The 13,587-nt window shown below is 37.0% G+C and overlaps 1 protein-coding gene across 7 annotated transcripts in view; it reads right to left on the bottom strand.

The window, feature by feature from the left end:
• Window positions 1–13,587, bottom strand: part of STAU2 (staufen double-stranded RNA binding protein 2) — a 304,830-nt gene that overhangs the window by 152,684 nt on the left and 138,559 nt on the right. For all 7 annotated transcript variants that reach the window (XM_036065333.2, XM_036065329.2, XM_036065332.2 and 4 more), the window contains one exon: window positions 12,639–12,770. In XM_036065333.2, the coding sequence (XP_035921226.1) occupies window positions 12,639–12,770 (132 nt within the window). The remainder of the gene's footprint in view (window positions 1–12,638; window positions 12,771–13,587) is intronic.

Genomic DNA, 13,587 nt, shown 5'->3' with positions numbered 1-13,587 from the left:
TAAACTCTCCTTCCCTCTCTTCTGCCCACCTACCCCCAAACAGAATATGGAAGGACTCAAGGGCAGAAGAGATATCCCTATCAAAGTCTGGAATCAGAAAAGCAGATAAACAAGTTGTAACTGACCTAGCAGATGTGAGTAGGCTGAAACTAGTCTGAAGAGTGAGAAGCCAACAAAGACCTTACAAAAAAGTAAACTGATTTGCGCCCCCAGGATCCCAAAAAGCCTCAGGAATCAGATGCACACTCGGTACTTCTAAAGATGAATCCTGGAAGGGCTCTGGAAGTCTTTCAAAGTGCTATGAAACCTCCAACTCACCTCTTTGACCCCCAAAAGACAAATTTCCTAAGAGGTGTCTTCTTAGGAAAGGCTATAAAACAGACAGACTCTGAACACCAGGCACAGCTGTGGGTGGGACTGATAGGCCACAGTGCAAATGAGGAGATGCGAGTCCAAATTTATCCTGGAAGATAAGACACCCAGCGCCCTTCCTCACTTTGGACTCAGAAGACAACAGCCAGGCTTCTGACCCACAAGGAATGGCAAAGACAACAAAGGGAACAGAATAAAACTTCCAAAAAAGGTTAACATTTTTTAAAGTTCTCAGAGCCACAGAAGAAATATTATACCCACTAAACAAGAATAAGAGGCTATAAAAAGGAATATTTTGAGAATGAGGAAGAGCTCTGGGAAGTCAAAAATACAACAGCCAAAGTAAATAATTTCAAAGAAGGACTGGAAGACACAGTTAAAGAAATCTCCTAGAAAACGGAACAAAGGTAGAGAAGGAAAGAAGAAGGAAGAAAGGGAAGAAGGAAGAAAGGGAGGAAGGAAGGGAGGGACGCAGACAGGCTGGCTCAGAAGATCATCCATAAGACCAGCAGGTACCCCAGAAAGAAACAATAGCAAAAATGGAGGGAGAGGAATTATCGAAGGAATAATATGAGAAACCTCCCATTTTTAAAGTATATGAATTTCTGGATTGAAATCCAAATGCCCAATGCAATTTACCAAAGAATACACATATCAAGTCAATCATCCATGAATTTCACAACCCCTAGGAAAAGAAAAAGCCAGAAAAGCATCAAGAGGGGCAAAAACATAAAAGTTTCCTATATAAGCTGAAGAATCAGAAGGCTTTGGAGTTTCAAAAGTGGTGTGGGAGGTAGAAAACATCGGTGGAATGCCTTCAAGAAATCGGTGAAAAAATTATTTACAATTTAGAATTATATCTCAGAAAGACTATCAATTAAGTGTGTGGGAAATATGAAGATATTTCAGACCTACAAGATCTCAAAAAATATTTACTCTCCAAGTATCTTCTATAGGCAAGCTAACTAAAGTATGTGCTCCATCTAAACAAGGAAGCAAATCAAGAACAAGGGAAACCATCCAGAAAATAGGCAACTCAACACGGGAGAGAGGCAAAAGAAATTTTCAAAATAATGGTTAAGAGAAGAACCAAAATACTAGCTCTGCAGCAGACCTATCAAACAATCAATCCAACTTAGAAGAGAAGAATAAAGAGCTCCAAGAAAGATTTAAAAAAGGAACTAAAAAATTACATGACATGTTTACTTGTAAGAGAGTTTGGGGATAAGTTACAAAACGTAGAGAAGTGTACATGTGGAGTATGTATATGAGAGTTAAGTCTTCATTTTTCAGAGCAAGAACTCAGATAATATCTAAAAACGAAAAATCTAGAAATAGAAATATGAGTGACTGACAACAGAAAAATAATAAACAGCTGAAGCAGGTGGCAAGAGGTTGCCTCTGGAAAAAGGAAGCAGAAATGGCCAGTAGCAGGGCATTTTATCAAAAACCAATCCTTTATACCATTAATCTTGAGTAACTCTTTTTTTTTTTTAAGATTTTATTTATTTATTTGACAGACAGAGACACAGCGAGAGAGGGCATACAAGCAGGGAGTGTGGGAGAGGGAGAAGCAGGCTTCCCGCCGAGCAGGGAGCCCAATGTGGGGCTCGATCCCAGGACCTGGAATCATGACCTGAGCTGAAGGCAGACGTTTAACGACTGAGCCACCCAGGCGCCCCACAATCTTGAATAAATCTTGACCTTTTATATATATCAGTATCACTTTGACCAATATAATAATCAAATATAAAAAAAAAAAGAATGAAGCACATGCCAGTTATGTCTTTTTTTTTAAGATTTTATTTAATTATTTGAGAGAGAGAGAGAGAGAGAGTGAGTATGAGCAGAGGGGAGGGGCAGAGGGAGAAGCAGACTTCCCACTGAGCAGGGAGTCCGTTGCAGGACTCGATCCCAGGACCCTGGAATCATGATCTGAGCCGAAGGCAGACACTTAACCGACTGAGCCACCATGGTGCCCCACCAGTTATGTCTTGATGTAGAACAAACTCCATGATATAAGTGAAACCCCGACATATGAGTGAAAAGGAAAATCAAGATGTAAGAACAGTATATTTTAAAAAGGTGAAAAGAATGTTCCACTTTTTCTTAGAATGCAGAAATGTATCAATGAGAAAACACCACAGAATGTAAAAAATCATAACTTCTCTTGAATCCATCAGAGATCTGAGATTGTAAAGCAAACAAGAGAAATGAATTCTAGAGAATGACAAACCCCTCCATGGAGGCAGGGCTCACAAAGTGTCTCAACACTGGCAGAGCAAAGAAGGAAGAGATGAATGCTATAAATGCAGGTGAGAAGAAAGTAGATGAAATGCCAATAAATTCTATGGGGCACCTGAGTGGCTCAGTCAGTTAAACGTCTGCCTTCAGCTCAGGTCATGATCTCAGGATCCTGGGATCAAGCCCCACATTAGGCTCCTTGCTCAGTGGGAAGTCCACTTCCTCTGCCTCTCTGCCCAACTCACTCTCAAATAAATAAATAAAATCTAAAAAAAAAAAAAAAAGAGAGAGAGAGAGAGAAAAATGCCAGTAAATTCTAAAAGACTGAGTGTGGGCAAACACAACAGTTTAGAAAAACTAGGATCTCAAAGCAGAAGCTCTTTTCCATGGACCTCACCTGAGTACTCAGGAGGACAACCAAGCAGAGGTACAACTAGAAACCAGAGAGAGCCTCACTCAGTGGAGCTGGTATGCAGCTGGTGAATGTCTGCCACTGAGAGGAAAGCATGGAACTTTTACACACTTCTCTAGACTTTTCTCTCATACAAAGCAAAAAGCTCAAGCCACTAGAGAAAGGGGAGAAACAAATACCAACTGCCTCTGGGGTAGAGACAAGAGATTCTGTTGCCCCAGAAGCTTAGGCAAAGACTCATTGCTTAGTAGAAGCAAAAGCTACCTACCCCTGGAATAAAGGGGTAGAAAACACTCCTGAAAGCAAGGCCCTGCACCAGTATAAAGCAGAGGTCTGAAAATGCTGACAAGGAGGCAAGAAACTCTCTTGCACCCAGGAGCACCCACAGATCCAAAGTAAAGTTTGGCTACCATGGGGAAGGAGGCAGAAACATTGATAAAAACCCACCTCTGAGACCCAGGCACACAGTCAGCTTGAGAATGAGTCTGGGCAAGAAAATCAAGAACTACGTCCCCACACCCACCACACTCTTATGATCAAGTAATAAGCACAAGAGCTGCCTACAGAGCATACAGATACACCTCACCCCTTGGCACAGTGAAGGAGGGACTGCTGAAACCTGAGGGCAGAGCAGAAACATGAGAGAAAAATCCTCCCTAAACCTCACCCCACACAAAGCACAGATAATAGCACACCACTGCTGAAGGAATCTGAAGTCGGTAGTGATGATAGCAACAACAAAACTCAAAAGGAGCTCAACTACTGACAAGACTGATGCCACCCTCCACACCTTCCACACTAACAGTCTGACAGAAGAGATATGCCTATTTCTCAACATAAATACTGTTTAACTCAGCCTCCACGATTTCTCAATATACAATATCCACCATTTGTTAAAAAATTATGAGACACCCAAAATTGCAAGAATTACCCATTGTCAGAGGATAAAGAAGTCAATGAAAGAGGACCCAGAGGTCAGAATTACAGGAAATAAGTTTTACAGTACCTATGATTAGCAAGTTAGAAGATTTAATGTATGTAATATATATAATGATAGACAACATGTATAAACATGGGAAATCTCAGCAGAGAAATAGAAACTATAGAACAAAAGCAAATGGAAATCTTGGTGGAGAGTCACAGATGAAAATTAATGGTGATGTCATTATCAACAGATGGATACAGATGAAGAAATAATCACTAAAACTGCAGATATATCAATAGACATTACTCAAACTGAGGCACAGAAAAAAAAAGTAAAAAATTAAAAGGAACAAAAGATACTGGAGCTACAAAACGATACCAATGGTCTAACAAATGTGTAACTGGAAACTCCACAGAAGAGAGGAAACAAAGAGTAAGAAATATTTGAAAAAGATAATAGCTGAGAATTTGACAAAGTAGCCAAATTATAACAAAACACAGATGCCATGTTTAGACACCATTAAGCAGGAAAAATACAAAAAGGGGAAGAAAGGAAGAAGAGGAAGAAAAGGAGGAGAAAGGGAGGAAGGAAAGAGGACGGACAGGGAAGAGGGCAGAAGGATAAAGGAAAAAAGAAAAAAATCACATTTAGACATATAGTCAAACTGCTGAGAACTAATGAAAACGGAAATTTGTGACAGCCTTCAAAGGGAAAAAAATACATGAAGAGGAAAGAGCAGGTAAGAATTACAGCAGATGTTCATCAAAAACTACATAAGTCAAAAGACAATAGAACAAGATCTTTTAAAGTACAGTAGTGCCCCTTATCCACGAGGGATGCATTCCAAGTTCCCCAGAAGGTGCCTGATACCATAGACAGTACCAAACCCTATATATACTATGTTTTTTCCTGTGCTTACACACCTACGACACTGTTTAATTTATAAATTAGGCACAGTAAGAGATTAACAATAATAAATAACAATAAAATAGAACAATTATAACACTATAATAAGTTAGGTGAATGTGATCTTTCTCTCAAAATATCTCATTGTACTATACTCACTACTCTTGCGATGATACAAGATGATAAAATGCCCACAGGGTGAGAGGAAGTGAGGTGAATGACATAGGCATTCTAATGCAGAGTTCGGCAACTATTAACCTTCTGATGAGCTTCCAGACCTGTGGATGACTGCAGGTAACTGAAACCATGGAGAGTGAAACCATAAATAAGGGAGACTACTGTACTGAAAGAAAGAGAAAAACCTAGAATCCTATATCCAGACAAAAATAACTTGCAAAAATGAAGATGAAATAAGGACTTCTTTATCAAACAAAAGCTGAGAGAAATTACTGCCAGTAGACTTGTTAATAGAAGTAGTTGTAGAGTAGGTTCAACAAGCAGGAGTATAATACCAGAAAGAACAAATGAACATTATTCATGAATATGGATCTACACAAATGAATGGAGAGTACTGAAAATGGTAAAAATGAAGGTAAATATAAGACATTTTTTCTGATTTCAACCACATAAAATGACAACTGACTATATAAAGCATAATTAGTAACAAATTGTGAGTTTTATACTATATATAGAAGTAAAATGTATGATCACAATAGGAGGTCTTCGAAACATACAGAGTATAATTGCAATAGAAGGTCATAGAGACATAGAGAAAAGTAAAATGACCACATTAAAAATATAAAGACACAGATAGACTAAGATGATGGGGGGAAACATCCCATGCAAACATTAATCAAAATTAAACTGGGATGGCTATAACATCAGACAAAGCGGAATTCACGGAAAGGAATATTATCAGGGCTAAGGAGAGAAATCACGTAATAATAAGGTGGCCAAGTCACCAAAAAGACCTAACAATGCTAAATGCATATATATCTGTTAACAACAAAGCTTCAAAGTACACAAAACAAAATTGAACTGAAAGAAGTGGCTAAATCCAAATTTATAATTGGAGACACTAACAATAAAAGCAGCAGACAGAAAATCAGAAGGAATATAGGACTAGAAAGAAGTCAAAAAGAAAATTAGAATACACCTTGAACTGAGTGAAAATAAAAACTCAACTTGTCAAAATCTGTAGGACAGAGCTAAACCTGTGCTTAAAGAGAAGTATATAGCATTAAATCTTGCATTAGAAAAGAAGAGAGTTCTTAGATCCACAGTCTTAGCTTATAGTTTACAAAACCATAAAAAAATACAAAATTAAATCCAAAACCAGTGAAGGAAGGATAAAATAAAGAGCAGAAATCAATAAAATGTTAAATAGAATAATAGAGAAAATCAATGAAACAAAAAACCTGGTTGTTTAAAAGGGATAAAAAATTAATAAACTCCTAGCCAGACTGATCAGGAGAAAAAGAAAACAAATTACCAATAGCAGGAATAAACCAAAAGACAACTGACAAAATGGGAGAAGATATTTGCAAATGACATATCAAATAAAGGGCTAGTATCCAAAATCTATAAAGAACTTATCAAAGTCAACACCCAAAGAACAAATAATCCAATCAAGAAATGGGCAGAAGACATGAACAGACATTTTTCCAAAGAAGACATCCAAATGGCCAACAGACACATGAAAAAGTGCTCAACATCACTCGGCATCAGGGAAATCCAAATCAAAACTTCAGTGAGATACCACCTCACACCAGTCAGAATGCCTAAAATTAACAAGTCAGGAAATGACAGATGTTGGCAAGGATGCAGAAAAAGGAGAACCCTCCTACACTGTTGGTGGGAATGAAAGCTGGTGCAGCCACTCTGAAAAACAGTATGGAGTTCCTCAAAAAGTTGAAAATAGAGCTCCCCTACAACCCAGCAATTGCACTACTGGGTATTTACCCCAAAGATACGAATGTAGGGAACTGAAGGGGTACGTGCACCCCCATGTTTATAGCAGCAATGTCCACAATAGCCAAACTATGGAAAGAGCCAAGATGTCCACTGACAGATGAATGGATAAAGAAGATGTGGTATATACATATACAATGGAATATTATGCAGCCATCAAAAAAACGAAATCTTGCCATTTGCAATGACGTGGATGTAACTAGAGGGTATTATGCTAAGCGAAAGAAGTCAATCAGAGAAAGACAAGTATCATATGATCTCACTGATAGAGGAATTCTTAATCTCAGGAAACAAACTGAGGGTTGCTGGAGTGGCGGGGGTGGGAGGGATGGGGTGGCTGGGTGATGGACACTGGGGAGTGTATGTGCTGTGGTGAGTGCTGTGAATTGTGTAAGACTGATGAATCACAGACCTGTACCTCTGAAACAAATAATACATTATATGTTAAGAAAAAAAAAAGATAGTAGGAAGGGAAAAATGAAGGGGGCTAAATCGGAGGGGGAGATGAACGATGAGAGACTATGGACTCTGAGAAACAAACAGGGTTTTAGAGGGTTTAGAAATCGTTCAATTGTACGATTGAACAATTCCACTTTTTTTTTTTTTTTAAAGATTTTATTTATTTATTTGACAGAGAGAGACACAGTGAGAGAGGGAACACAAGCAGGGGGAGTGAGAGAGGGAGAAGCAGGCTTCCCGCTGAGCAGGGAGCCCGATGCGGGGCTCGATCCCAGGACACTGGGATCATGACCTGAGCCGAAGGCAGACGCTTAACGACTGAGCCACCCAGGCGCCCCTGAACAATTCCACTTCTAAGTGTATACTCCAAACACTGAAAGTAGATACACCAATGTTCATAGCAGCATTACTCGCAATAGCCAGAAGTTGAAAATAACCCAAATGCCCATCAACAGATAAATGGATAAATAAAATGTGATATATCCACACAATGGAATATTATTCAGGCTTTAAACGGAATGAAATTCTTATAAATGCTACAACATGGATGAATCTTGAAAACATGCTAAATGAAATAAGCCCAACAAAAAAGGACAAATATTGCATGATTCCACTTACAGAAGGTTCCTAGAAAAGGCAAATTCAGAGACATAGAATGTAGAACAGAGATTACCAGGGGCTGAGTAGAGGGAAGAACGAGGAGTTGGTGTTTAATGGTGTACAGTTTCTATTTGGGATGATGAAAACATTCTGGAAGTAGATAGCAGTGATGGCTGTACAACACTGTGAATGTAGTTAATGCCACTGAAATGTTCACCTAAAAATGGTTAAAATTGTATTTTTTTTTGTTATTTACATATTACATAAATTTAAAAAATCCATCAGTGAAATTCACCATTACAACAAACTAAACAGAAAAATTATATGACATATCAACAGATGCAGAGAAAACATTTGGTAAAATTAAAAATGTACTGATAATTAAGTAAAAAAACCAATCTCTTAATAAAGCAGGAATACAAGGAAATATCAATCTGATATAGAGTATCTATGAAAAAAAACCTACAATCATCATGGTATTTATAATGGTGAAAGACTGACTTTCCTTTAAAGATGGGGAGTGAGGTAAGGATATCTGCCTTCCAATTCAACAATCAACCACTTCTGTTCACCATTGTACCGGATGCTCTATTCAGAGCAATAAAGCAAGACAAGTAGATAAAAGCATACAGATTAGAAAGGAAGAAATAAAACTGTTTTTATTCATAGAGTACAAGGTCAATATATAAAACCAACTGTATTTCTATACAATAGAAAAGAAGAATTGGAAATTGAATGGTACAGCCATTGGTTTAAAAACCAACACCATTAAAAAAAAATGCCATTAATAATATATCCAAAAACATGAAGCACTTAGGGATAAACATGAAAACTGTAAAATATTTCTATGAAAAAGTACAAAACATTGCTGTGAGATATTTCTAAAAACCTAAATAAATGGAGAGCTAGACCTTGTTCATAGATGAAAGACTCCATATTAAGATACTGATTTACGTGAAACTGATCTATGTAGTCAGCACAGTCCTAAAGAAAACTTCCCAATTGGCTTTTTTTTCTTGATAGAGACTGATTCTAAAATTTCTATGGAAATGCAAAGGCTCCAATAAACAAACAAACAAACAGAACAAAGACAGAGTTCTTTACTGGATTTCAACCTTACTTGAAAAGCTACAGTCTATACATACTTGTAATAGCTTCAGGATAGACATATGGATTAATGGAACAGAACAGAGAATCTAGAAACAGACCCACAAATATGTGGTCAACTGATTTTCAACAAATGTGCTAAGAGAATTCAATGGAAAAGCATTAATCTTTTAAACAGATGACAGAACTGGATAACCTATGTGGAAAAGGAGGAAAGGAGAGGACAGGAAGGAAGGGAAGGAGAAGGCAGGGGAGTTCTTTATCTGATAACGAATTTGTGTCCAAAATATGTAAAGAACTCTTACAACTACTCAATAAGAAAGCAAACTATCAAAAAGACAAAACTTCGAACAGGCATTTCAGGGAAAATGCAAATTAAATTCTAGTGAGATAACATTATATACCTACTAGTATAATCAAAACTGTCAATACCAACAATACCAAAAGCTGGAAAAGATGTGAAGTAATTGGAGCTTTCAAACACTCCTAGTGGGAATACAAATTAGTACAGCCTCTCTGGAAAACATCTTCACAGTTTCTTAACAAACTTACACATGCGCTTATTATACAAATATGGACATAAAAAAATATACATATAAAGACTTACAATATGAATGTTTACAGCCACTTAATTTACAATAGTCTCAAACTAGAAAGAGCCCAAATGTTGGTGAAGACTAAAACAATAAGAGACAATAAAAAAGAACTAATGATAAATCCAAAAACACAGATGAATCTCAGCATTATGAAGCCAGACACAAAAGGCTTCCTAATGCATGATCCAATTTATATGACATTCTGGAAAGGCAAAATTATAGAAAGAGAAATCAAATCAGGGCTTGCCGGGGCTAAGGAGAGGGGAAGAGATTAACTACAAATGGGAACTTTTTTGGGGTAACAGAAATATTATACATCTTAATTGTGGTGGTAGTTAATGAATGTATACACACATATAAACACACATGTCAAAATTCACTGAACTGCACCTCGATAAATCTGAATTTTTTATAAAATGGGGATATATTAGTATATACACACAGAATATCTCTGTAAAAATATTTATTTCTATTTATCAAATTCTTATATAATATTCACTATATTTGACAGTATTCTAAATGCTGTACAACTATTAACTCATTGTGGGAGATGCTATTCAAAAGAGAGACTAAGAGACCAAGGGTCTCAGAGTGAAGTAAGACTTTTTCTCACTGTTCACTCTTTCATGCTATGTGAATTCTTTTAGCCATGTACATATCTTGTTTATTAAAAAAAACTTTTTAAAAACATGCTTTTGCAAGTTTTTAAACTGCTTTTGCTTCATTCATCACAGATTTTTTTTATTGACAAATCAGTGTATTCAGTCTTTCTCCCAATCTCCCTGCAGCATATGACTGCTACCTACTTCTTAAAGTCACTCTCTCTTACTATTTATAGGTTTTCTTTCCTCCTCCCTCCCGTCTCCCCCACGCACATTATCTGCTACTGAAAGCTTATCACGTACACTTCAGAAATACCTCACGTATCTTTCCCCTCTCTTCTCTGCCACCACTGCCTGAGTTCAGACCCTCAGCATCTTTTACCTGAACAGCTCTGCTAGCCCAACTGGCCTCTCAGCCTTCAGTCTCATCTTGCTCAAATACACTCCCTATGTTACTTACAGGATTGTCTTTTGAAGAATGCAAACCAGATCATATCACTTTCGTGTTCAAATCTTAAATCAGTAATTCCTCAAGCTCCTTAATTCACATAAAAACCATGGTCCCAGCTATTCCTAACTTTCCAGATTCATCTTCATATTCTCTAGCTTCCAGGGTACTATAATTCTTGTTATATGATTAAAGCTCCTCACTGTTAACACTTAAGGGTTAGTTTTTTGAGTGTAGGGACCAAGTTTCAGTCATCTTGTTATCTTCAGTTGTAAGTGTTGGGCATTTAGTGGGTGCAATGGTAAATTTTATGTGTCATTGTCTGGACCATGGTGACTAGATACCTGATCAAACATTATTCTGGGTGTTCTGTGAGGGTGTTTTTGGAAGAGATTTACATTTATCACTGAACTCTGGGTAAAGCAGATTCCTCTCCGTAATGTGGGTGGGCCTAATCAGTTGAAGACCTAGGCTAGAAGAAAAGGCTGACCTCCCCTGAAGCAAGAGGGAACTCAGCAGAAAGCTTCTGGACTCACACCTAACTCCTGATTCTCCAGCCTGCTGGCTTCTCCCTCAGATTTTGGACTAGCCAAGCCTCTACAACTGCATAGGCCGGTTCCTTAAAATAAGTCTCTGTGAGTGATGTATGAAATGTGTATATATACATACACACATACAGATACATACACACACACACATACACATCCTGCTGGACTGTTTCTCTGGAGAACCCTGAACAATAATACAGTGGGTATACAAAAAAATGTTTTTCGTATTAATAAAATCAATGCTTTTTGTTCTATTTTCACTTAACATACAAATACATGTCTATGAGATTTATTTTGACGTATTTTTATAAATCACTCACCAGTTTTAAGTCAATATAAATGTGTTAAGTTAAAACAACATATACACAATATAAGAACTACAGAATCTTGAACACATGTTAGGTTTCATGTTACAAGTACTTTTAAAAGAAGAAAAAGCATTGACTAGCCAGGTTATAAAAACAGAATTGAAATCTCTAGCGATACCACACAGACAAATAATTCTTAATCACTAAAAATAATTGCCTAGATATTCACAGCTGTCTTAAAAAGAAAATGTTTTTTAACAGATGATTTTGTTTTTACTACAAATTTCAGAAATGTGTTCCTGCAGAAACTGAAAACATCTCTAAAACACAATCCTTATGTGAGAAAACGGCATGGGAAAAAAAGGCATACTGTTTTTGATAGAAATATATTATTAAGCCTGTTTTATGAATTTTCATTTATTAAATTGTTTAATAAAAATAATTTCTATATGTGCATAGATAAAATGATAATACAAAATAGAATTAAACTAGTTCCTGCTAAGTTATCTGCCAAGTGCTGAATTTGAGGTTCTCTGCTTCTCTTGCAACAGAGGTAGGTGTTAATGATGTCATTAACTGCTGCAGAAGAAATAGGGGACCATGAACATAAGTCTTGGCAGAAAATAAACACCCTCTGAGTTTACCTTTAAATTTAAAGTAAATAGAAAAATTAGTTTATAGAGCGCCTGTCCAATATAGTTCCTGCCCTAAAGGAATAACTCAGGATCTTTATTTCCAGTGTTTTCAGCTGTATTCCAGAAATAAAGGCTAACAAACTCTGTTCTTTAAAAAACACAAATTAAAACTGTGGCCAAATGGCCAAAACCACAAGTCAATAAACTAAAAATTGTTCAATTGGTATTATATAAAATATATACAATGATACAATTTTTTAGTATATGCCAACCGTAAGATTATGATTAATATTTCATCTTGGCCCTATAAACAGATGTTATTTTGTACCTGGAGAATCTATCTTTAAAGATACAGAATACTGCCCTGGGGTGGGGGAGGAACATTGACTTCTACTTTAACAGTAGTTAAGACATTACTTAGAGTCAAAAACCCTGGAATAGGATTTGTTCATCACTCTGATATTCTGACAGGATAGGCATATGTATATGTAAATTGAGCTCTCACCTTGTCAAGTTGATCTTGAAGACTAGTGGATGCTTTATAACCAAGCTGTAACAGCATTGCTTCTGCAGCGTTTTTTTTGGCTATCTTTTTGTTAGGTCCTGTTCCAGTAGCAACTTCATTGCCTACTTTGACCTGGTAAGATTAAAGTAAGAAAGTGATGATAATTGCTTTGGTAAACAGGAACTCTTTAACACCATAAAACAATGTGTTATGCTCTCTAGCATGCAAAAATATAAAGTTTCATCCATAATGAAAACAGCAACTAAGATACTATTCCAGGGGCGCCTGGGTGGCTTCAGTTGTTAAGTGTCTGCCTTCGGCTCAGGTCATGATCCCAGGGTCCTGGGATTGAGCCCCACATCGGGCTCCCTGCTCGGCGGGAAGCCTGCTTCTCCCTCTCCCACTCCCCCCCACCCCCGCTTGTGTTCCCTCTCTCGCTGTGTCTCTCTCTGTCAAATAAATAAATAAAATCTTAAAAAAAAAAAGATACTATTCCATTTACATAATGTTATATATACAAGTGAAAATATACGTAGAGAAAAATATGACAATATGGTCCTCAAAATGACAATGGGGGTTTATCTCAGGGTGACAGAATCTTCTATGATTTTTACTTCCTTACATATTTCTATGTTATTTGATTTTTTAAACAATATTATTTATATAAGCAGAAAAATAAAATTCACATTGTAACAGAGTATATGTTGGTTATGACTACATTTAGTATTATTTATATAATAAACTAAAAGACTGAAAAAAGGAAAAAATTTAAAAATAAATAAAATTTTTTTAAAGATTCTATTTATTTTAGAGAGAGAGTGCAAGCATGAGTGGGGGGGTTGGGCAGAGACAGAAGCAGACTTCCTGCTGAGCAGGGAGCCTGCCATGGGGCTCCATTCCAGGACCTGGGACCATGAGCTGAGCCAAAGGCAGACACTTAACTGACTGA

This window comes from Halichoerus grypus, chromosome 5 (genome assembly GCF_964656455.1).
Source record: "Halichoerus grypus chromosome 5, mHalGry1.hap1.1, whole genome shotgun sequence".
Taxonomy (NCBI): Eukaryota; Metazoa; Chordata; class Mammalia; order Carnivora; family Phocidae; genus Halichoerus; species Halichoerus grypus.
Note: the sequence above shows the minus strand (reverse complement) of the source record. Positions and strands in the feature narration are given on the sequence as shown.